The sequence below is a fragment of the Aethalodelphis obliquidens genome, unplaced genomic scaffold (genome assembly GCF_003676395.1).
Source record: "Aethalodelphis obliquidens isolate GAN/ISIS:26980383/991018 unplaced genomic scaffold, ASM367639v1 scaffold24, whole genome shotgun sequence".
Classification (NCBI taxonomy): Eukaryota; Metazoa; Chordata; class Mammalia; order Artiodactyla; family Delphinidae; genus Aethalodelphis; species Aethalodelphis obliquidens.
In genome coordinates this window covers 1564670-1588774 of record NW_020837968.1, presented here as the reverse complement: position 1 = coordinate 1588774, position 24105 = coordinate 1564670, and the positions used below count along the sequence as shown (strand labels likewise).

Sequence of the window (24105 nt, the reverse complement as noted above, 5' to 3'; positions counted from 1 at the left end):
ATTCCTTCTTTGAATAGTTGTTACCCTAAAGAAGAAATACCCTTTAAAATTGGAATGTCATCTCAACACACTTGTTGCTCTATTAGGCACTGATTTTAAATGTAAATCCAAGTACCATAAAATATAAGACATTTACATGCTTCTTACTTTTGTCTTTATCATTTGATGTTGAAAATTAATAATCACTTCAACAACTTTTAAAGTGGGAAAGGATGCGTGAGTTTTGACCCATTGAAGAGCCACCATAAGCACCAGCAGGCAATGAGTCAATGCAGATGATTCAGCTCTCAAGGAAATTCATGAACTACATGCTGGATGTGTTTCCTTTGCTAATGCCTTTAAATCATTTACTACAAACTGGGTGTACATGAGAGCTTGTCATTTACACAATTTCATACATTAAGAGTAAAATTCTTTTCATATCCTTCAGTTTGTCCACACCTGCAACATTTTCATATCAGTTTTGACTCCTGGGACTTAAAAATAAAGCAAAGCGGCACAAAATATCTTCAGCTTTATTATGTCAGAAGCTCTAATTAAATAAATCTCTTTGCTGAATTAGCCTGATTATTTTAAAATAGAGCCTGTGCTCATAAGGGCCACTGCTGTTTTTCATTAACCAATATTACATTGACAATGGGAACCAAACACAACATTGTATTCAAAATAGAGCCCTGAGTTTTTTTGTTATATTTTTTCATTGCGGTAATCTGATTTTTCAAGTGTATATCCTCTGTAATTACAGTTGAATATTCTTACTAATATGGCATAGAAGTTAATTATGGGAAACTTTGTTCCTCTTAATGTTTTCAAATAATATTATCTCACTTTTTATCACCTGCCAATGCCCTTTTACTCTTAGAAGGATTCTATCATGCCTCATTTTATGATTCCCAGGTCTCTCTAAAGTACATTTTATTTATAAATCACCAAGTTTTAAAAACAATGCTGGAGGGTTTCTGGAAGGGTTTGAAATGTGATCCATTTTTAATAACACATAGACAGAAAATGTAATAAATGTAATACTAATTGACATCTCTAGGCAGTGATCTTCAATCATCTGGATTGTGCAACATTATCAGTAAAACCATTGAGCATAATTCCATTAATTCAGCAACATTCACTGACCCACCAAGTCCTATGCTAAGTATGAAAGCTACAAAGGCAAATACAACGTGGCCCTTGACCTCGGTGAATGTATAGAGAGAAGAGAAGTAAACAGTGAAATCAAGGGCAACATGTTAACTGTGGTGACAGAAATATGTGGGGGACACTCGCAGAATCCCCAGAAACCACTCCTAACCCAGAGTGGCACTGGGTTATAGGTCATGATGTCAAGTGAGAGTGTCAGATTAAGTTTTATCCAATAAATTGTGGTCCTGAAGGTCCAAAGGTCCTGAGGTACGTTGAAAAAGAGTGAATGAGGAGGGACAGGAGTGGAAATCATGGGCCCAAGAACTGGGAGCAAATGTTCAAAGGCCCAGAGACAGTGGAGAGCAGAGTATAGGTAAATAGCTTCAAGTAGGTCAGCATGGCCAGACTAAGAGGCTGGTGAGGTGAAGTAAACAAAGGATCTTCATTTACTCATGCTCACCCATTACTCAATCAATACTCACTTGTTTAATAACTACTAGTGCCATATGGTGCCAGGCTCTTTGGATTCAGACAATCTGTGCCCTTGTGAAATTTCTATTGCAATCTACATGGAACATACAGAAAACAAAATAAACAAGTAACAGACATACCCTATGCGAAAGAGATAAAGGCAATGGAGAAAAATGTAAAAAGAAAGGAAAAAAGAGTATTCAAGAGAGTCTTGTGAGGTGAATACAATTTTAAAAAGGATGTTTGGGTAAGGCTTCACTAAAAATTTGATTTTGAGTAAATATCTGAGGAAATGTGCCAGAGTTACCTGATGGAACTCCAGACAGAGGGAACAGCAGGTATGAAGGCCCTGAGCTGGCAGGGTGTTTGGTGTGACCCAGGACCAGAGAAGAGGCCAACGTGACTGAAGCAAAGTGGGTGGGTGGGGGGTTGAGTAACAAGGAGGGAGATGCAGGGAAAATGGGGGTTCTTATAGCCATGGCAGGTACTTTGGCATTCAGAGCACAGCTGTGCCAAGATCTGACTTATACTTTAAAGGAATACTGGCTGCTTCACTAAGAATAAACCAAAAGGGAGAAAAGGCAGAATTAGCAGGACTAATTAGGAAGGGTCCTGCAGTGATCCAGAGGAGAGAAGATGGCTTGGCCAGGATGGTAGCATTGAGAAGTGATCGTATGCTGAACTATCTTGAAGGTAGAAATGATGGAACTTTCTGCGCATTTTGCACATGCTGCAGAATGTGAGGAAAAAAGAGAAGTGAAGACTTACTGACTCCAAAACATTTGGCCTGAACAACTGTTTGGATGAAGTTGCTATCAACCGAAATGTAGGAGGCTGTGGGTTGAGCAGGGTTTGGGGAAGGATGGGGTTGCCATTCACTGAGATGTAGAAAAGCACAAAAGTCGACTGGAACATGGCAAGTTTGCAATGCCTATTTGACCTCCAAGTAGAGAAGGTGAACGTGTAGTTAGAATTTGGGGAGTGGCAGGGAGGTGCTGGCTTCCTGCAGACAACAAGTTAATCAGGGATAAAAAAAATTACTGCTGAGGTTCTCAAAGTGGAGGTCAAATAGGAGAGAACTTCTGCTTCTTTATATGTAAGGTAGGAATAATAACATTAAGTGTGTATTGAAGGAAATAACATATATAAAACAACTAGCCCAGAGCCAGAAAATATAAGAACTCTAAAATATAAAACCTTTTAAAGGGCTGAAAATTTCCTGAGGGTAGTTAAAGTTCCTTTTCGTACCTATGTCTTCATTTACAGCAATATGAATACATACTAAGTATTCAAAACAGATATAGTGAAATATCCATAATTATATTCATTGAATAAATTATATCATAAAGGATTACCATGTAAATTATTACACAATGAAATTTCACTTTTTAATCTTTATCTCCAAACCCTTTAACACATATGAAGTCATTTTCACTATCTAAACAAGCTGAAGAGTAACCAATTCATTTAAATGCATATTATGACTTCATTTTCCACTTAATGTTGATCTTTTTTTTTCTTTACTTTTCTTAGGGCGAGCCTCCACATGAAAAAATAATTGTACAGAAGTTAGTCATCAAATTCGTTTTCTGCTTTGAAAATTATTTTCAATTTTGTAGGCTGGACAGAGACCCACAGTAGCTTTGAGATAATAATTATTTAGGCCATTACACACCCAGTCCCCTTCCCTACTGCTTCTAGCAAAAGACAGAAACTAAAAGGAAAACCCATAAATGAATAGAAATGCAATTTAATAAAAGCAACATGATAACGAACGGAAAAGTAAGTTAAAATAAATCAATGTCATTTAACTCAAATTAGATAAAGAACTACACAAGCTAAATCTGCGACCTGAATCAGGCATCCCAATAAATGCTGATATGTTTCTATTCAAGAATAAATAACCAGTTTTGTTTTTGTTTTGTTTCGTTTTGTTTTAAGATTCCACATGTGAGATCATACAGTATTTATCTTTTTCTGTCTGACTAATTTCACTTAGAATAATGCCCTCAAGGAACCTTAAAAAAAAGTAATGTCTAGACTATAACTGAAAATACTTACAAAACTGGTATACAGTAGAGTAAACCTTTTTGGAGTATATGTGAATCAAGAACAGAAAAGTATTTGGGTCTTTAAAGAGACTGATTCATTTCAAACAATTAAATAGAGTACTTTGACTAGCAATAAAAATTGTATGGGTAGGTGTCAAGTATTAGCATTAGACAAATAGATAAACGAAATAAGAGATGTTTTCAAAGAAACTACAAATACTACATTGATGTATTAACTGAAAACCAGATCAATTTAATTGTGACAAACACCTAAAATGTCCTTGAAGAAATAAATTCTATACAACATTCATTAAAATTATACTACAATTCAGGAGGTGATTCAAAATGGCAGTGTAGAAAGATCCTGAACACATCTCCTCCCACGGACACACCAAATCTATTGCTACATATGGATCAATTCCCTCTGAAAAAGACCTGAAAACTAGCAGAAGTGTTCCTCCACAACAAGGGATAAAAGGGCCACAATGAGACACGTAGGAGAGGCAGAGATGCAGTCTCATCAAAAACCCCACCTCTGACGCAGTGACCCACGGATGGGAGGAATCTCACAATACGGCGCTTCTCCCTGAGAAACGGGGAGTCTGTGCCCCACACAGACACCCAACCCTTGGGACCTGGAGAAATGAGCCCAGAAAACCACCAGCTTTGAACACCAGTAGGACTTAGGTTCAGGAGACCCAAAAGGCTGTGGGGTACTAGAAGTCTGCTCTTAAAGGGCTCACATGCAGACGAACTCACCCTAAGACTCAGAGAAAAGGCAGCAGTTTAAAAAGCACCTAGACCACATATGTAGGAGATTCATTAGCCAATCTTAAAGCAACTGCCAAGGGCACAGGGCTCTCTTTGGACATCATCAGGAAACAGAGGCACTGGTGGTGCCATTTTTGTGTTTCCTCTCCTTGCTAGCATCACCCACACTATCTTGTGGCCCCAATGAAGCCCACGGGTGCAGAGCGTCAATACAGGTGATGCCCCTTGAGTACCTGGCCCTGGTGGCCAGGGAGGCCTGCATTTCTGGGCCTCAGGAGATTGAAATAATTAGGCATCACAGCTACCACCCCAAAGACATAGCAGACTGAAACACACCCCCAGTTTTCCACTAAAAAAGGCCCATTTTCTTGTCCTAGAGCCTCAGTGCAAGGAGTAGCTTCAGGCTTTCCACACATCTAGGGGTTAGAGAGGAGCTCTCAGGGAACCTAGGCTAGGGGAATGCCATCTTTGCACCCTCCCAGGCCTTGCTACAGCTCACCAGTACCTCCCAGAAAAGAGCATATACACTCGTCTACAGCCCTGACTTCTGCAACTGTCACCTCCAAATTACCTGGTTTGGAGGTCAGTAAAGATAACAACAGTGGTCCCACCAAACTATATATATTTGCATATTTTAAAGCTGCTGCCTGAGAGTCTGGCTTCAAATCAGTCTGAAACTAGGGGCTGACTGAGATCCCTACCTTTGAACACTGATAGGGCTTAGCACAACCTCAAAATCTGGAACTTATCAAGAATAAACCACACTGCTTAAACAATCACAAAGATTTGAGAGACCACCAAGAGCTAGGGCAAGGTCAAACAATAATGTTCACTGCTTACACAATAGAACTCCTTCGAGACTGGGTGAGGTATCCTCTTTTGCCTAATACATAGAAACACAGAGAGGCAAGCAAAATGAGGAAACCAAGGAATATGTTTCAAAAGAAAGAGCAAGATTAAAAAAAAGATCCTTAATGAAATGGAGATAAGTAATTTACCTGATATAGAGTTCAAAATAATAGTCATGAAAATGCTCACCAAACTTGAGAGAAGAACAGATGAATACAGTGAGGACTTCAACAAAGAGATAGAAAATATAAGAAAGTACCAAAACAAAAGTCACAGAGCTGAAGAATACAATAACTGAACTGAAAAAAATGCAGTAAAGGGGTTCACTAGATCAAGCAGAAGAAAAAAAAAAAACAAACTCAAAGACAGGATAATGGAATTCATTCAGTAAGAGCAGCAAAAAGAAAAAGAATGACTAAGAGTGAAGCCAGCTTAAGGGATTTATAGTACACCATCAAACAGACTAATATACACATGATAGGGATGACAAAAAAGGAAGGGAGAGAGAAAAGGGGCAGAAAGTTTATGCCAAGAAATAATGGCTGAAATTTTTCCTAACCTAGGGAAGGAAACAGACATCTAGGTCCAGGAAGACAAGAGAGTTACAAATAAGACAAACCCAGAGAGAGACACATTACAATAAAAATGTCAAAAGTTAAAGAGAGAATATTAAAAGCAGCAAGAGGAAAACAACTTTTTATGTACAAGGGAACCTCCATAAGACTACCAGCTTATTTTCAAGAGGAAGCTTTGCAGAGCAGAAGAGAGTGGCATGATAGATTCAAATTGCTGAAAAGAAAAATCTTCCAACCAATACTCTGCTTGGCAAGGTTATCATTCAGAATCCAAGGGGAGATAAAGAATTTTCCAGACAAGCAAAAGCTAAAGGATTTTATCATCCCTAAACCACCCTTAAAAGAAAAATAAAGGGACTTCTTTAAGCTGAAAAGAAAAGGCACTAACAAGTAACAAGAAAACAAAAGAAAGTAAAAATTTCACTGGTAAAGGTAAATACACAATAAAACTAGTGGACTGACCATTTATTAAGCTATTATTAAGGTTAAAAGAAAAAAGTAGTAAAAGTAACTGTAACTACAATAATTAGTTATGACATACATAAAATTTTTTAAATGAAAAATATGCTATCAAAAACATAAAACGTGGATGGCAGTGATAAAAATGTAGAGTTTTTAGAATATGTTCAAACCTAACTTGCTCTCAATTTAAAAGAGACTGCTATATGTATATGCTGTTATATGTGAACATCATGTTAATCACAAAGCAAAAAGCTTCAGTAGGTATACAAAAACAATAAAGAAGAAATCTAAACATAACAAAAAAGAAAGTCATCAAAGCACAAGGGAAAGGAGCAAGAGAAGAAGAAAGGAACAGAGACAAACTACAAAAATAGCCAGAAAATAAGTAATGAAATGGTAATAAGTACATACCTATCAATAATTACTTTAAATGTAAATAGAATAACTTCTCTAATCAAAATACATACAGTGGTTGAATGGATTAAAAAAAAACTCATCTATATGTTGCCTCAAGAGACTTACTTCAGATGTAAGGACACATACAGACAAAGTAAAGGAGTGGAAAAAGATATTCTATGAAAATTAAAATAAAAAGGAAGCTGGTGTAGCTATATTTATATCAAACAAAATAGACTTTAAAACAAAGACTGTAGTAGAAGACAAAGAAGGGCATTAGATAATGATAAAAAGGTCAATCCAGCAGGATGATATAACATTTGTAAATATATATACACCCAACTTAGGAGCATCTAAATATATAAAGCAAATATCAAGACACCTAAAGGGAGAAATTGACTGCAACACCATACTTCCATCAATGGATTGATCATTCAGAGAGAAAATAAAGAAACATTAGTCTTAAATGACACATTAGATCAGATGTATTTAATACACACATACAGGACATTCCATCCAAATTCAGCAGAACATACATGTTCAAGTGCTCATGAACATTCTCCAAGATAGGACACATGTTAGATCACAAAACATATCAGAAGACTGAAACTATACCAAGTACCTTTTCTGACCACATGGTATGAAACTAAAAATCAATTTTAGGAAGAAAACTGGATAAATCACGAATACATCAAAATAAAAAAACATGCTACCAAATAACGAATGGGTCAAAAAAGAAATCAAAGAGGAAATAAAAAATTATTGTGAGACGAAAATGTCAACATAGCATTCCAAAACCTATGGAGTGCAGCAAAAGCTGTTCTAAGAGGGAAGTTCATACAGATACAGGGCTACCTCAAGGAACAAGAAAAAATCCAAATACACAATCTAACTTTATACCTAAAAGAACCAGAAAAAAAGAACAAATGAAGGAAAACAGTAAAAAAAAAAAAGGGAAATGATAAAGATCAGAGAAGAAATAAATGAAATAAAGACTTAGAAAACATTAGGAAAGATGAATAAAACCAACAGCTGGTGCTTTGAAAAGATAAAAAAAAATGACAAACCTTTCACTAGACTTACCAAGAAAAAAAGGGAGCAGGCTCAAATAAATAAAACCTAAAATGAGAGAGGTATTACAAATGATACCACAGAAATACAAAAGATCGTAAGAGATTATTATGAACAATTATGTGCCAAACTGGACAACTTAGAAGAAATGAAAAAATTCTTTGAAATATGCAAGCTTCTAAGATTGAATCATATAGAAATAAAAAATCTGAATAGACTGACTACTAGTAAGGAGATCTAATTAGTAATTTAAAAATTCCTAACAAACAAAAGTCTACCACCAGCTGGCTATACTGATGAATTCTTCCAAATATTCAAAGAAGGTTTGAAACCTAGCTGCCTAAAATTCTTCCAAAAATTGAAGAGGAGGGAATGTTTCCAAACTCAATTTTAGAGGCCTGAAACCCTGAAAATGAAACCAGACAAGAAAACCACACAAAAAGAAAATTGCAGGTCAATAACCCTGATAAATATTGATGCAAAAATCCTCAACAAAATATTAGAAAACGAAATTCGACAATACATTAAAAAGGATCACACATCATGATCAAGTGGGATTTATTCCAGAGATGCAGAGTGGATCAACATCTCATTAACATTAACCACATCAGGAGAGACCTTCAACATGGCGGAGGAGTAAGATGTGGAGATCACCTTCCTCCCCACAAATACATCAGAAATATATCTACACGTGGAACAACTCCTACAGAATACCTATTGAACGCTGGCAGAAGACCTCAGACTTCCCAAAATGCAGGAAACTCCCCACGTACCTGGGTAGGGCATAAGAAAAAAGAAAAAACACAGACAAAAGAATAGGGACAGGACCTGCACTTCTGGTAGGGAGATGTGAAGGAGGAAAAGTTTCCACACACTAGGAAGCCCCTTCACTGGCGGAGACGAGGGGTGGCAGAGGGGAAGCTTCGGAGCCACGGAGGAGAGCACAGCTACAGGGGTGCAAAGGGCAAGGGGGAGAGATTTCCACACAGAGGATCTGTGCCGACCAGCACTCACCAGCCTGAGAGGCTTGTCTGCTCACCCGCCGGGATGGGCAGGGGCTGGGAGCTGAGGCTCGGGCTTTGGAGGTCGGATCCCAGGGAGAGGACTGGGGTTGGCGGTGTGAACACAGCCTGAAGGGGGCTAGTGTGCCACAGCTAGCTGGGAGGGAGTCCGGGAAAAATTCTGAAACTGCCTAAGAGGCAAGAGACCATTGTTCCAGGTTGTGCGAGGAGAGGAGATTCAGAGCACTGCCTAAAGGAGTTCCAGAGACAGTCACAAGCTGCGGCTATCAGCTCAGACACCAGAGATGGGCATGAGATGCTAAGGCTGCTGCTGCAGCCACCAAGAAGCCTGTGTGCAAGCACGGGTCATTATCCACACCTCCCCTCCCCGGAGCCTGTGCAGCCCACCATTGCCAGGATCCCGTGATCCAGGGACAAATTCTCCCGGAGAACACACGGTGTGCCTCAGGCTGTTGCAACGTCACGCCAGCCTCTGTCGCCACAGGCCTGCCCCGCATTCCGTACCCCTCCCTCCCCAAGCCTGAGTGAGCCAGAGCCCCCGAATCACACGCTCCTTTAACCCCATCCTGTCTGAGCGAAGAAGAGACACCCTCTGGCGACCTACATGCAGAGGCGGGGCCAAATCCAAAGCTGAACCCCACGAGCTGTGCGAACAAAGAAGAGAAAGGGAAATCTCTCCCAGCAGCCTCAGGAACAGTGGATTAAATTACCACAATCAACTTGATGTACCTGCATCTCTGGAATACCTGAATAGACAACAAATCATTCCAAAATTGAGACGGTGGAATTTGGGAGCAACTGTAGACTTGGGGTTTGCTTTCTGCATCTAATTTCTTTCTGGTTTTATGTTTATCTTAGTTTAGTTTTTAGAGTTTATTATCATTGGTAGATTTGCTTAATAATTTGGTTGTTCTCTTCCTTTTTTTGTTTATATATATATGTATATATATATTTTTCCTTTTTCTCTTTTGGTGAGGGCGTATGTGTATGCTTCTTTGTGTGATTGTGCCTGTATAGCTTTGTTTTACCATTTATCCTAGGGTGCTATCTGTCCATTTTTTTGATTGTTGGTTGGTTTTACTATGGTTTTTAGTGTTCTTATCATTGGTGAATTTGTTTTTTAGTTTTCTTTCTTTTCCTTTTTTAATACTTTTTAATTTTTTTATTTTTAATATTTTTTTGCTTTTTTATTTTAATAACATTATTTTATTTTATTCTATTTTATTTTTTACTTTCTTTATTATTTTCTCACTTTTCTTCTGAGGCATGTGGCTGACAGGGTCTGATGCTCCGGCCAGGTGTCAGGCCTGTGCCTCAAAGGTGGGAGAGCAGAGTTCAGGACATTGATCCACCAGAGACCTCCACATAATCTCAAACAGCAAAAGCTCTCCCACAGAACTCCATCTCAACACTAAGACCAAGAAACACTCAACCACCAGAAATCTACAGTGTTGGACACCCTAGGCCAAAAAATTAGCAGTAAAGGAACACAACCTCACCCATTAGCAGAGAGGCTGCCTAAATTCATAATAAGGTCACAGAAACCTCAAAACACTCTAGCGGAAGTGGTCCTGCCCACAGGAAAGACAAGATCCAGCCTCATCCACCAGAACACAGGCACCAGTCCCCTCCACCAGAAAGCCTACACAACACAATGAACCAACTTTAGCCACTGGGGGCACACACCAAAAACAAGGGGAACTACGAACCTGCAGCCTGCGAAAAGGAGACCCCAAACACAGTAAGTTAAGCAAAATGAGAAAAAACAGAAACACACAGCAGACGAAGGAGCAAGGTTAAAAACCCACCAGACCTAATAAATGAAGAGGAAATAGGCAGTCTACCTCAAAAAGAATTCAGAGTTATGATAATAAAGATGATCCAAAGTCTTGGAAATAGAATGGAGAAAATACAAGAAACGTTTAACAAGGACCTAGAAGAACTAAAGAGCAAACAAACAATGATGAACAACACAATAAATGAAATTAAAAATTCTCTAGAAGAAGTCAACAGCAGAAGAATGGATAAGGGACCTGAAAGATAAAATAGTGGAAATAACTACTGCAGAGCAGAATAAAGAAAAAAGAATGAAAAGAATTGAGGACAATCTCAAAGACCTCTGGGACAACATTAAATGTACCAACATTCGAATTATAGGCATCACAGAAGAAGAGAAAAAGACAGGAACTGAGAAAATATATGAAGGGATTATAGTTGAAAACTTCCCTAATATGAGAAAGGAAATAGTCAATCAAGTCCACGAACCACAGACTCCCATACAGGAAATATCCAAGGAGAAACACGCCAAGACACATATTAATCCAACTATCAAATATTAAACACAAAGAAAACATATTAAAAGCAGCAAGGTGAAAACAACAAATAACATACAAGAGAATCCCCATAAGGTTAACAGCTGATCTTTCAGCAGAAACTCTGCAAGCCAGAAGGGACTGGCAGGACATATTTAAAGTGATGAAGGAGAAAAACCTACAACCAAGATTACTCTACCCAACAAGGATCTCATTCAGATTTGATGGAGAAAATAAAACCTTCACAGACAATCAAAAGCTGAGAGAGTTCAGCACCACCAAACCAGCTTTACAACAAATGCTAAAGGAACTTCTCTAGGCAAGAAACACAAGAGAAGGAAAAGACCTACAATAACGAACCCAAAACAATTAAGAAAATGGGAATAAGAACATACATATCGATAATTACCTTACATGTAAAAGGATTAAATGCTCCCACCAAAAGACACACACTGTCTGAATGGATACAAAAACAAGACCCGTATATATGCTGTCTACAAGAGACCCACTTCAGACCTACGGACCCATACAGACTGAGTGTGAGGGGATGGAAAATGATATTCAATGCAAATGGAAATCAAAAGTAAGCTGGAGTAGCAATTGTCATATTAGACAAAATAGACTTTAAAATAAAGGCTATTGCAAGAGACAAATAAGGACACTACATAATGATCAAGGGATCATTCCAAGAAGATATAACAATTTTAAATATTTAGGCACCCAACATAGCAGCACCTCAACACATAAGGCAAATACTAACAGCCATAAAAGGGGAAATCGACAGCAACACAGTCACAGTAGGGGACTTTAACACCCCACTTTCACCAATGGACAGATCATCCAAAATGAAAATAAATAAGGAAAAACAAGCTTTAAATGATATATTAAACAAGAGGACTTAATTGACATTTATAGGACATTCCATCCAAAAACAACAGAATACACATTCTTCTCAAGTGCTCATGGAACATTCTCCAGGATAGATCGTATCTTGGGTCACAAATCAAGCCTTGGTAAATTTAAGAAAACTGAAATCATATCAAGTATCTTTTCTGACCACAACGCTGTGAGACTGGATATAAATTACAGGAAAAAATATGTAAAAAATACAAGCACATGGAGGCTAAACAATACACTACTTAATAACCAAGATATCACTGAAGAAATCAAAGAGGAAATCAAAAAGTACCTAGAAACAAATGACAATAAAAACACAATGACCCAAAACCTATGGGATGCAGCAAAAGCAGTTCTAATAGGGAAGTTTATAGCAATACAATCCTACCTTAAGAAACAAGAAATACCTCAAATAAACAACCTAACCTTACACCTAAAGCAATTAGAGAAAGAACAAAAAAACCATAAAGTTAGCAGAAGGAAAGAAATCATAAAGATCAGATCAGAAATAAACGAAAAAGAAATGAAGGAAATGATAGCAAAGATCAATAAAACTAAAAGCTGGTTCTATGAGAAGATAAACTAAATTGATAAAGCATTACCCAGACTCATCAAGAAAAAAAGGGACAAGACTCAAATCCACATAATAAGAAATGAAAAAGTAGAAGTAACAACTGACCCTGCAGAAATACAAAGGCTCATGAGCGATTAATACAAGCAACTACATGCCAAAAAAATGGACAACCTGGAAGAAATGGAAAAATTCTTAGAAGAGTACAACCTTCCAAGACTGAATCAGGAAGAAATAGAAAATATAATCAGACCAATCACAAGCACTGAATTTGAAACTATAATTAAAACTCTTCCAACAAACAAAAGCCCAGGACCAGATGGCTTCACAGGTAATTTCTATCAAATATTTAGAGAATACCTAACGCCTATCCTTCTCAAACTCTTCCAAAATATAGCACAGGAGGAACACTCCAAAATTAATTCTACGAGGCCACCATCACCCTAATACCAAAACCAGACAAAGAGGTCACAAAGAAAGAAAACTACAGGCCGATATCACTGATGAACATAGATGCAAAAATCCTCAACAAAATACTAACAAACAGAATCCAACAGCACATTAAAAGGATCATACACCATGATCAAGTGGGGTTTATCCCAGAAATGCAAGGATTCTTCAATATATGCAAATCAATCAATGTGATAAACCATAGCAACAAATTGAAGGAGAAAAGCCATAAGATCATCTCAATAGATGTAGAAAAAGCTTTTGACAAAATTCAACACCTATTTATGATAAAAAAAAAAACCCTAAAGAAAGTAGGCATAGAGGGAACTTACCTCAACAAAATAAAGGCCATATATGACAAACCCATAGCCAATATCATTCTCCATGGTGAAAAACTGAAAGCATTTCCTCTAAGATCAGGAACAAGACAAGGTTGTCCACTCTCACCACTATTGTTCAACATAGATTTGGAAGTTTTAGCCACAGCAATCAGAGCAGAAAAAGAAATAAAAGGAATCGAAATTGGAAAATAAAAAGGAAAGCAGTCACTGTTTGCAGATAATATGATACTATATAGAGAGAATCCTAAAGATGCTACCAGAAAACTACTAGAACTAATCAATGAATTTGGTAAAGTAGCAGGATAGAAAATTAATGCACAAAATCTCTTGCATTCCTATACACTAATGATGAAAAATCTGAAAGAGAAATAAAGGAAACACTTGCATTTACCATTGCAACAAAAACAATAAAATACCCAGGAATAAAACTACCTAAGGCGACAAAAGACCTGTATGCAGAAAACTATAGGACACTGATGAAAGAAATTAAAGATGATACAAACAGATGGAGAGATATACCATGTTCTTGGATTGGAAGAATCAACATTTTGTAAATGACTACACTACCCAAAGTAATCTATAGATTCAATGCAATCCATATCAAACTACCAATGGCATTTTTCACAGAACGAGAACAGAAAATATCACAATTTGTATGGAAACACAAAAGACCCTGAATAACCAAAGCAATCTTGAGAAAGAAAAACGGAGCTGGGAGAATCAGGCTCCTTGACTTCAGACTATACTACAAAGCAACAACAATCAAGACAGTATGGTACTGGCACAAAAACAGAAATATAGATCAATGGAACAGGATACAAAGCCCAGAGATAAACCCACACACATATGGTCACCTTATTTTTGATAAAGGAGGCAATAATATACAATGGAGAAAAGACAGCCACTTCAATAAGTGGTGCTGGGAAAACTGGACAGCTACATGTAAAGAATGAAATTAGAACACTCCCTAACACCATACACAAAAATAAACTGAAACTGGATTAACGACCTAATTGTAAGGCCAGACACTATAAAACTCTTAGAGGTAAACATAGGAAGAACACTGTATGACATAAATCACAGCAAGCTCCTTTTTGACCCACCTCCTAAATAACTGGAAATAAAAACAAACAAATGGGACCTAATGAAACTTAAAAGCTTTTGCACAGCAAAGGAAACCATAAAGAAGACGAAAAGACAACCCTCAGGATGGGAGATAATATTTGCAGATGAAAAAACTGACAAAGGATTAATCTCCAAACTATACCGGCAGCTCATGCATCTCAATGTCAATAAAACAAACAACCCAATCCAAAAATGGGCAGAAGACCTAAATAGATATTTCTCCAAAGAAGATATACAGATTGCCAACAAAAACATGAAAGAATGCTCAACATCACTGAACATTAGAGAAATGCAAATCAAAACTACCATGAGGTATCACCTCACAGCAGTCAGAATGGCCATCATCAAAAAATCTACAAACAGTAAATGTTGGAGAGGGTGTGAAGAAAAGAGAACGCTCTTGCACTGTTCGTGGGAACGTAAACTGATACAGCCACTATGGAGAACAGTATGAAGGTTCCTCAAAAAACTAAAAATAGAACTACCATACGACCCAGTAATCCCACTACTGGGCATATACCCTGAGAAAACTATAATTCAAAAAGACTCATGTACCTCAATGTTCATTGCAGCTCTATTTACAACAGCCTGGACATGGAAGCAACCTAAGTATCCATCGACAGATGAATGGATAAAGAAGATGTGGCACATATATACAATGGAATATTACTCAGCCATAAAAGGAAACAAAATTGAGTTATTTGTAGTGAGGTGCATGAACCTAGAGTCTGTCATACGAGTGAAGTAAGTCAGAAAGAGAATAAACAAATACCTTAAGCTAACACATATATATGGAATCTAAAAAAAAAAAAAAAAAGGTTATGAAGAACCTAGGGGCAGGACAGGAATAAAGATGCAGATGTAGAGAATGGACTTGAGGACACGGGGAGGGGGAAGGGTAAGCTGGGACGAAGTGAGAGAGTGGCATGGACATATATACACTACTAAATGTAAAATAGATAGCTAGTGGGAAGCAGCTGCATCGCAGAGGGAGATCAGCTCGGTGCTTTGTATCCACCTCGAGGGGTGGGATAGGAAGGGTGGGAGGGAGATGAAAGTTGAGGGGACTTGGAGATATATGTATACGTATAGCTGATTCACTTTGTTATATAGCAGAAACTAACACACCATTGTAAAGCAATTATACTTCAATAAAGATGTTTAAAAAAAAACATTAACCGCATTAACAAAATAGATGAAAATTATATAATCATCTCAATAGACGCAAAAAAGGCATTGTTTAATTTTGATTCAACATCCACTTATGATTAAAAACTCTCAACTAAGTAGGTATAGAAGGAATGTACCTCAACATCATGAAGGTCATATACACCAACCTACAGCTAACAACATACTCAATGAAAATTTGAAAGCTTTCCCTCTAAGATCAGGAACAAGACAAGGATGCCTACTCTTGCCTCTTTTATAAACATAGTATTGGAAGTCCTAGGCACAGCAGTTAAGCAAGGAAAAGAAACAAAATCATCCAAATTGGAAAGAAAGAAGTAAAACTGGAATTATTTGCAGATGACATAAGACTACACATAGCAAACCCTAAAAACTACACAAAAAAAATATTAGAACTAATAAATGAATTCAGCAAAGTTGCAGGATAGAAAATCAATGTACAGTCAACCCTCCTTATCCATGGGTTTTACATCTGTTGATTCAATCAACCATGGATCAAAAGTATTTGAGGGGCTTCCCTGGTGGTGCAGTGGTTGAGAGTCCGCCTGCCGATGCAGGGGACGCGGATTCATGCCCCGGTCTGGGAAGATCCCACATGCCGTGGAGCGGCTGGGCCCGTGAGCCATGGCCGCTGAGCCTGCGCGTCCGGAGCCTGTGCTCCGCAACGGGAGAGGCCACAACAGGGAGAGGCCCGCATACCGCAAAAAAATAAATAAATAAAAAGTATTTGAAAAAAATTCCAGAAATTTCCAAAAATCAAAACTTGAATTTGCCACATGCTGGCAGCTATTTACATAGCATTTATACTATATTCAGTATTGTAAGCAATTTAGAGATGATATAAAGTATATGGAAGGATGTTCATGGGTTATACGCAAATACTATGCCATTTCCTAAAAGGGACTTGAGCATCCATGGATTTTGGTATCTGTGCAGGGGTCCTGGCAGCAACTCCCTTTGGATACCTAGAATGACTGTACAGAAATCTGTGCATTTCTATAAATTATAATGAAATATCAAAAAGAGAAATTAAGAAAACAACCCCATTTACAATTGCATCAGAAAGAGTAAAATACCTAGAAGTAAATTTAGCCAAGGAGGTGAAAGACCTGTACACTGAAAGCTCTAAGACATTGATAAAAGGTATTGAATATGACACAAAGAAATGGAAAGCTATTCTGTACTCATGGAGTGGAAGAATTAATATTGTTTAAATGTCCATACTACCCAAAGTGATCTACAGATTCAATTCAATCTCTATCAAAATTCCAATGACATTTTTCACAGTACTAAAACAACCAATTTACACATTTCTATGGAAATACAAAAGACTCTGAATAGCCGAGCATCTTGAGAAAGAAGAACAAACCTGGAGGAATCATGCTCCTTGGTTTCAAACTATACTACAAAGCTATAGTAACCAAAATAGCATGGTATTGGCATTAAAAAAGATACACAGATCAATGAAACAGAATATAGAGCCCAGAAATAAATGCACACATATATGGTCAATTAATTAATGACAAAGGAGCCATGAATATACAATGGGTAAAAGACAATCTCTTCAATAAACTGTGTTCAGGAAACAGGACACACATGAAAAATGAAAGTAGACCACTCTCTTACACAATACATAAAACTTAATCCAAAATGGATTAAAGACTTGAATGTAAGACCTGAAACCTTAAGACTCCTAGCAGAAAACATAGGTGGTAAGTCCCTTGACCTAGGCCTTGGTGATGATTTTTTGAATCTGACACCAAAAGCAAAGGCAACAAAAGCAAAAATAAAAAAGTGGGACTATTTCAAACTAAAAAGCTTCTGCACAGGAAAGGATACCATCAATAAAATGAAAAGGCAACCTAAAATGGGAAAAATATTTGCAAATCATATAGCTGATAAGGAGTTAATACCCCAAATATTAAAGAACTCATTCAACTAAACAAAAAAAAAAAAAAAAAAAAAAATTGGAATAAAAATGGTCATAGGATCCAGAAAGACATTTTTCCAAAGAAGACATACAGATGTCCAACTGGTACATGAAAATGTTCTCAACATTACTAATTATTAGGAAAATGCAAATCAAAATCACAATGAGATATCACCTCCCACCTGTTAGAATGGCCATTATTAAAAAGAAAAGAAATAAAAAATGTTGAAGAGGTTTCAGAGAAAAGGAAATCCTCTTACACTATTGGTGAGAATGTAAGTTGGTGCAACCACTATGGAAAACAGTATGGTGGTTCCTCAAAAAATTAAAAATAAAACTACCATATAATCCAACTATTCTACTTCTGGGTATTTATCCCCTAAAAATCCCCCCAAACTCTAATTCAAAAAGATACACACACACCCCTATGTTCATTGCAGTAGTGTTTACAATAGCTAAGATATGGAAACAACCTAAGTGTTTATTGATGGATATATGAATAAAGAAGATGTGGTATGTATGTATATATACACACCCACAATGAAATGTGTTATTCAGCCATAAAAAGAAGGAAATCTTGACATTTGTGACAACATGGTTGGACCTAGAGGGCATTATGTTAAATAAAATAAGTCAGACAGAGAAAGACAAATACCATATGATTTCACTTATATGTAGAACATAAAAAAAACAAAACAAAACTCATTGATTGCTGGTTATCAGAGGAAAAGGAAGAGAATGGGGTAAAATGGGTAAAGGGGATGGATTGTATGGTAACTAGACTTATGGTGGTGATCACTTTCTCATGTATACAAAGATCAAATTATTACGTTGTACACCTGAAACTAATATAATGTTATTTTTACCAGTTTTACCTCAAAACTTATAATACAATTTAAACTAATCAAAAGAATATTGTAGAAAATCAGACAAAGATACCTTACCATTCATTTCCTTGTGAAGGGTTTTCTAGTAGCACTCGGATTATGTACAAAAAGCAGCTTAATAATTTGAGAGAAAAATTGAACAGACGTATTCTTAGACCTTTAAACAAACAACAAAAATTGGATTTTCATTTGAACTCAGTCCACAAAAGCTTAAAAAGAATTGTCAAAAATATCAGCTTTAAGTACAGCACTCAAATTGTGTTTAGAATCTACAATACCATAATTGCTTACCCACTCTGAAGTTCTAGGTGGCTAAATATTGAAACAAAAAATGAGAATGACAGAATGTATGAACCGCAAATGACAGTGAATATTATACACTAAGAGTAAATCTACATTTGAGCATTCAGAAGCCACAAAAATCATGTCCGATCAAGATTGGTTCAAGTATGCTTAGAAGTTTAAGCATTTTATAGATCCATGAATTTTGGAATAAATTTTAACTAGCCAGAAAATCTAGCTGCTTACAAATTCACAGGATAAGTTATAAATCTTGTATCTTCTGAGCACCTTGTAGGTTTGATTGTAGAGAAATTATAATCATGTAAATAATTATGTATTATACATTTAATTAGTAATTATATAATTATAGAGAAATCCTAATAGCATATGTTGGGAAATACACAAGCACACACACACACATGGAGAAACACACACACACACGCAGACACATTTTTGAGACTCCACCAACTTTTTACTTTAGGTTTAAATACCAATGAAATCTTAAAAAAAAAATTTGTGGGAATTAAGACTGCCATGTATGTATCTTTGAAACTGTGTCGTTCACAGTTATGCAGCCTATAATACTTGATGATGAAGAAGAGTAATTAATATTAAGCAAAACGTGTTTAAAGTCTAATTAATAGAAGCACTACCTTTCCTGCAATTATCAGGTGGTAACTGATTCACAGATTGTGAATAAAATTTTGAGGTCTTCCTATAATTAATTCTCAATAAAATCTGGAAATGAAATGCCATTTTGTTTTTACTCTGCTATAAGTGAGTGTACCTGAGGTAATATATCTTAACAGTAAAAGGTTAATGCTTATTAATTGTGCAATTTTTCCTGGGTTTTCCTACTAAAATGCTAGGTACTTATGGTTTAGCTTCTTTATAAAGTCTTCTAAACTGTTAATGAAATTGCCCTGGTTTTATAGAACGGATCTCTTCAAATGACAGCTTAGTCAAAGCTGGCTGTTGTTAAAGTATTCAAATAATACATCTATTCCTTCTGGCCTGGAGAAAGAAAGTTTTTAGTAAAATTTTTAAAATAAAGGAAACCTTCTATGCAAATGATGTGGCCTCTCCAGGTAACATCTATTGGTGGGATTCCACCTTGGGAATTCAAAACAACTGGATTAGAGAAGCATTAGTTATTATTAGCCTAATCCTAAAACTAACCAGCCATTAAGATTCTCTAACCTGTGTGCCTTACAGACTGAAATATTCCCTGTAGTCAGTATTTGGGTAACTGCTCACAACTCAAGTTTCTCTCTATGAACTCTAAAGAAGCACAACTTACTTTAGACCACCCCAGGAGGTCAAAATTCAAAAAGAGCAAAGTCTACACCAGTCTAATGTAGACCTCTCAACGCTTCTTGACATCTTAAGCAACAATCACATGAAAAAACTGCATATTGGTTCATTATTTACGGCTTTTTCAAAGTACATGGTACTAGGGGGAGGCAAGTATGACTGGCACTTCAAGCCTGAACAGGCTTAGGAGGTCAGTGACTATGCTGATTTCATGCCTCCTTGAAGTTCCAATGTTTCCCAAGGTTTTTTGATGATAAGGATCACTGAGATATTATATGCTGAGCTTAGCTCTATACTTTCTGATTTTAAATCTCCAGGGGAGGATGCTAGTAATCTGTACCTTTCGGAACAGCCTACATGTTTCTTGTTATTAGGTGTGATGGGGAAACTCTTCCCTACTAAATCACTAAACCAGAAAATTATTCCCCATTATGGTCACTTGGAATCACCAGAGTCTTCTCAAAACAAGTTTTGGTATCCCTCACAGTTAAAATATGGGGAACCCTCACTTAAATGATTTTCCTCAATGTTCCTAGCAATCCAAATGGTCCACTCAGAAGTCTACTTACTGATGTGGGATTTCAAGAAGTAAAATAGTCAAGAAACCTTGACTTGACACCACCAGATGTAACATCTATTGTTTTCTAAACTTTAATGCCCAGCAGATAAGACTATCAATTTTACTTCTCTCTATAAAAGATATTTTGCAAAAGGATTGCAAAGCTGGAATTTTTTAAGGTAAACATATATACAAATATATAAACAGGGGAATAAAATTAAAGACTTACTTGATCTCTGGTTTTTGATAAAAAATAACTTTAGTCTCTCTTTAAATGTGTTTTCATTCATATAAAATTCAACTTGCACCCTGCAAACAAAAAATAAAAACATAATTAATCTAAAGACTAATATATAAGAAAATAAAAATAAATTATTTGATGTGATACATTGTATACTTTGAGTGAATCCCCACCACAGAAAAGGAGAATTGAGTAAAATGCTAATTTTTTATTTTTGAGAGAAGCAGTTACTTTCCAATTTTAAAGATATAGTCAGTTCAAATATCATATGTAGTTGATTTGATTATTTGTATCAGTGGATATGATGAGTGGTATGGGTGATTCCAAACAGCAATAATGCAAAAGTCTTTCATATGTGTTTTTGGAATAATTTTTCATGAGCGTTTTCCTAATTCTTTTCCCTGTCATCAGAATCAACTGCATGCTTAAGAAATTCAGGTTGAACTAATCACTCCAGATCTACTGTATCTGAAACTTAAGGGACTGGGCCTGAAAATCTATTTCTAGCAAGTCTTCACTTTATCTTGAGACTATTTGAGACTATTTGGGACACCACGTATGGAACACTTTACCTTTTTATTTATCTAGCTCATATTAAAATATATATGGATCAACAAAGGAGTGGTAGTGCAAGTGGCATGTTAAAGTCACCATAGAGAAGTTACAAACCAGACAAATCAGTTAAGGGACTGAATATTCTACATTTAATCTACTATAAACTGATACCAACACTCTAAAACATAATAGCGTTCTAATAAATGCATTTGCTTTCTCCCTAAATTCTAGCAAACTTCTCTTATGTGATAGGGCTTAAATAATATTTTCAAAATACTGAGTGAAAAGAAACATTGTGTTCAGTGCATGGTAACTTGTGAATAATCATCATCTGAAATTTTCTTAGTTAAATAGTCTCAAACATATTTATTATAGGCTAGGATTCTAAAAAAATTAAGAAAATATTTTAATGCTTACACAAACAACAAAGACATAATTTCATTTTTCCTTATGTGACAGAATTTTGATAAGGTAATCTATATAAATGAGATAGTTTTTTGTTTGTTTTTTGTTTTGCAGGAGTACACAAAAGAGATAAAACTGGAGAAAAAATAATTGACATGTACTACAGAAATATTTCACTCCTAAATTCTAAGCTGCATGTTCAAGAAGATCTATGAATGTTTTAAAAGCAATATCTCTTAGGCCATAAAAACAAAAGGGCTTTTGTTATCAATTGCAAAACAAGTTTTATCTGTTACACCTTCCAGAAGACTTGAATTGCTCTTTTTCTCTTATTCCTAAAGAAAATATCCTCACCCATAAACATTTTTTCTCTTCTTTGCATCATTTTGTCATTTACTGTCCTCTTTTTTACTTTATATGTAAAATCACAAAAATCAACACATAAATCATGATTCTCTTTACTTGTTAATTTCTTTAGCAAGAAGCCATGAAAAAACAATATCTTCTAGCAGAACACCTCTATATGCATGCCTGTGTGCACGCACATACCACTTCACATATATGCAAACCTTCACACTCACATGCTATAAAAGTACATGTACACACATGCAGTCCCACAACTCCACTAGTATCTTGGAAAGCCATGATTGGCTCTATTTCCCTTGTTTATCAAATGAAAAGGACTTTATTTTAAATAAAGCAACTGTAACACTGATATCAATCTAAATTAGTTCATATTTGCTATGGATACAAAAGCAAATTTGAGAGGACATATGGCTAATACACAAGTAATAAAGCAAAGGCCATGTAGATTTGCTTCCTAGAATTATCCAATTTATAAAAATATGAGTCCATTCTTCAGTTAATATCAGGAGTGCAGTACTGGGTATATAATAGAGGTGCATTTTTCAACTAAAATGAGATCATCTAAAGCCTGAAGCAAAAAATGAGAGATCTGGAAAGTATTTCATTGGATGACAAGTTTAAGGAACTGGAAGTGTTTAACCTAAATATGAAGAATATGCACTAACAAAATGGCTGTCTTTAAAAACTGAAGTGACCATCACTACTAAAATGAGATGATTCATAATATGATGCTCTATTGTATAGGATTAATTATAGAAAAATATGAGATTATGAATGATATTACCCGATTTTGAAATGGCCATCATTATAAAGTGGAGAGCTCGCCAATCCATATAAATGTGCCAAAGACTAGATAAGAGCTTGCAAGTGACTGGATTTTTTTCCTGAGGTAAAAACAATTTTGCATGGTGTGAGGTCTCTCATTAAATGACTTCGAAATTCCATTTTAAGTATAATATCGTGTGAAGTAAAATTCTTTCTTTTTTTAATTAATTTATGTTATTTTATTTTATATTTTTGGCTGTGTTGGATCTTTGTTGCTGCATGCTGGCTTTCTCTACTTGAGGCGAGCAGGGGCTAATCTTCATTGTGGTGCATGGGCTTCTCATTGTGGCGGCTTCTCTTTTTGCGGAGCACGGGCTCTAGGCACGTGGGCTCAGTAGTTGTGGCACATGGGCTCAGCAGTTGTGACTTACGGTCTCTAGAGCACAGGTTCGGTAGTTGTGGTGCACGGGCTTAGTTGCCCCACTGCATGTGGGATCTTCCCGGACTAGGGCTCGAACCCTTGTCCCCTGTATTGGCAGGCGGATTCTTAACCACTGGGCCACCAGGGAAGCCCAAAACTCTTAATTAATCTAGCGATCTCTCCAAGTCAATATCACTGAGGACCATGGATGATATTAAAGCATAAATTTATACAAATGCTTTTCAAAGCTAAAATGAAAAAAAACAAACAAAAAACAAACAAAATGCTTTTTGACCCATGTCTTCTAACAGGTACAAAAAAATGTCCTTTGGGTTTACTATTTATAATATGGAGTGGATTTTTCTTTTATTTGATCCAACGGCAACTCTTTGGGAATCAACGCCACTTAGTGTACTGTACACTTTCAGGAACTCTCCAGCACCATAAAGTTCTCTAGTACTCAGAGATTTAGGACAGAGTTTACTTTTTATCTTTCCCCATTTTTTTCATGATTTTAGTTGATTTTCAACATCCTCCTAGTATTTCCCTTTCCAGATTTAAATGTGCTTTTCCTTCCTTCCTTCCTTCCTCCTTTTCTTCCCTCCTTCCTTCCTTCCTCTCTTCTGCTCTCCCTCTTTCCTTCTTCTCTTCCTTCCTTCCTTCCTCTTTTATGGCCTGCCTCCTCCCATCTAAC

At 36.4% G+C, this 24105-nt stretch overlaps 1 protein-coding gene across 1 annotated transcript in view; it reads right to left on the bottom strand.

Annotated features, from left to right (window-relative positions):
* The window catches only part of KCNT2 (potassium sodium-activated channel subfamily T member 2), a 281133-nt gene that overhangs the window by 232955 nt on the left and 24073 nt on the right, over window positions 1–24105 (bottom strand). The window contains exons 3-4 of the mRNA XM_027122465.1: window positions 20888–20967; window positions 18561–18660 (exon numbers count right to left, since the gene is read on the bottom strand). Coding sequence (XP_026978266.1) covers window positions 18561–18660; window positions 20888–20967 — 180 coding nt within the window. The remainder of the gene's footprint in view (window positions 1–18560; window positions 18661–20887; window positions 20968–24105) is intronic.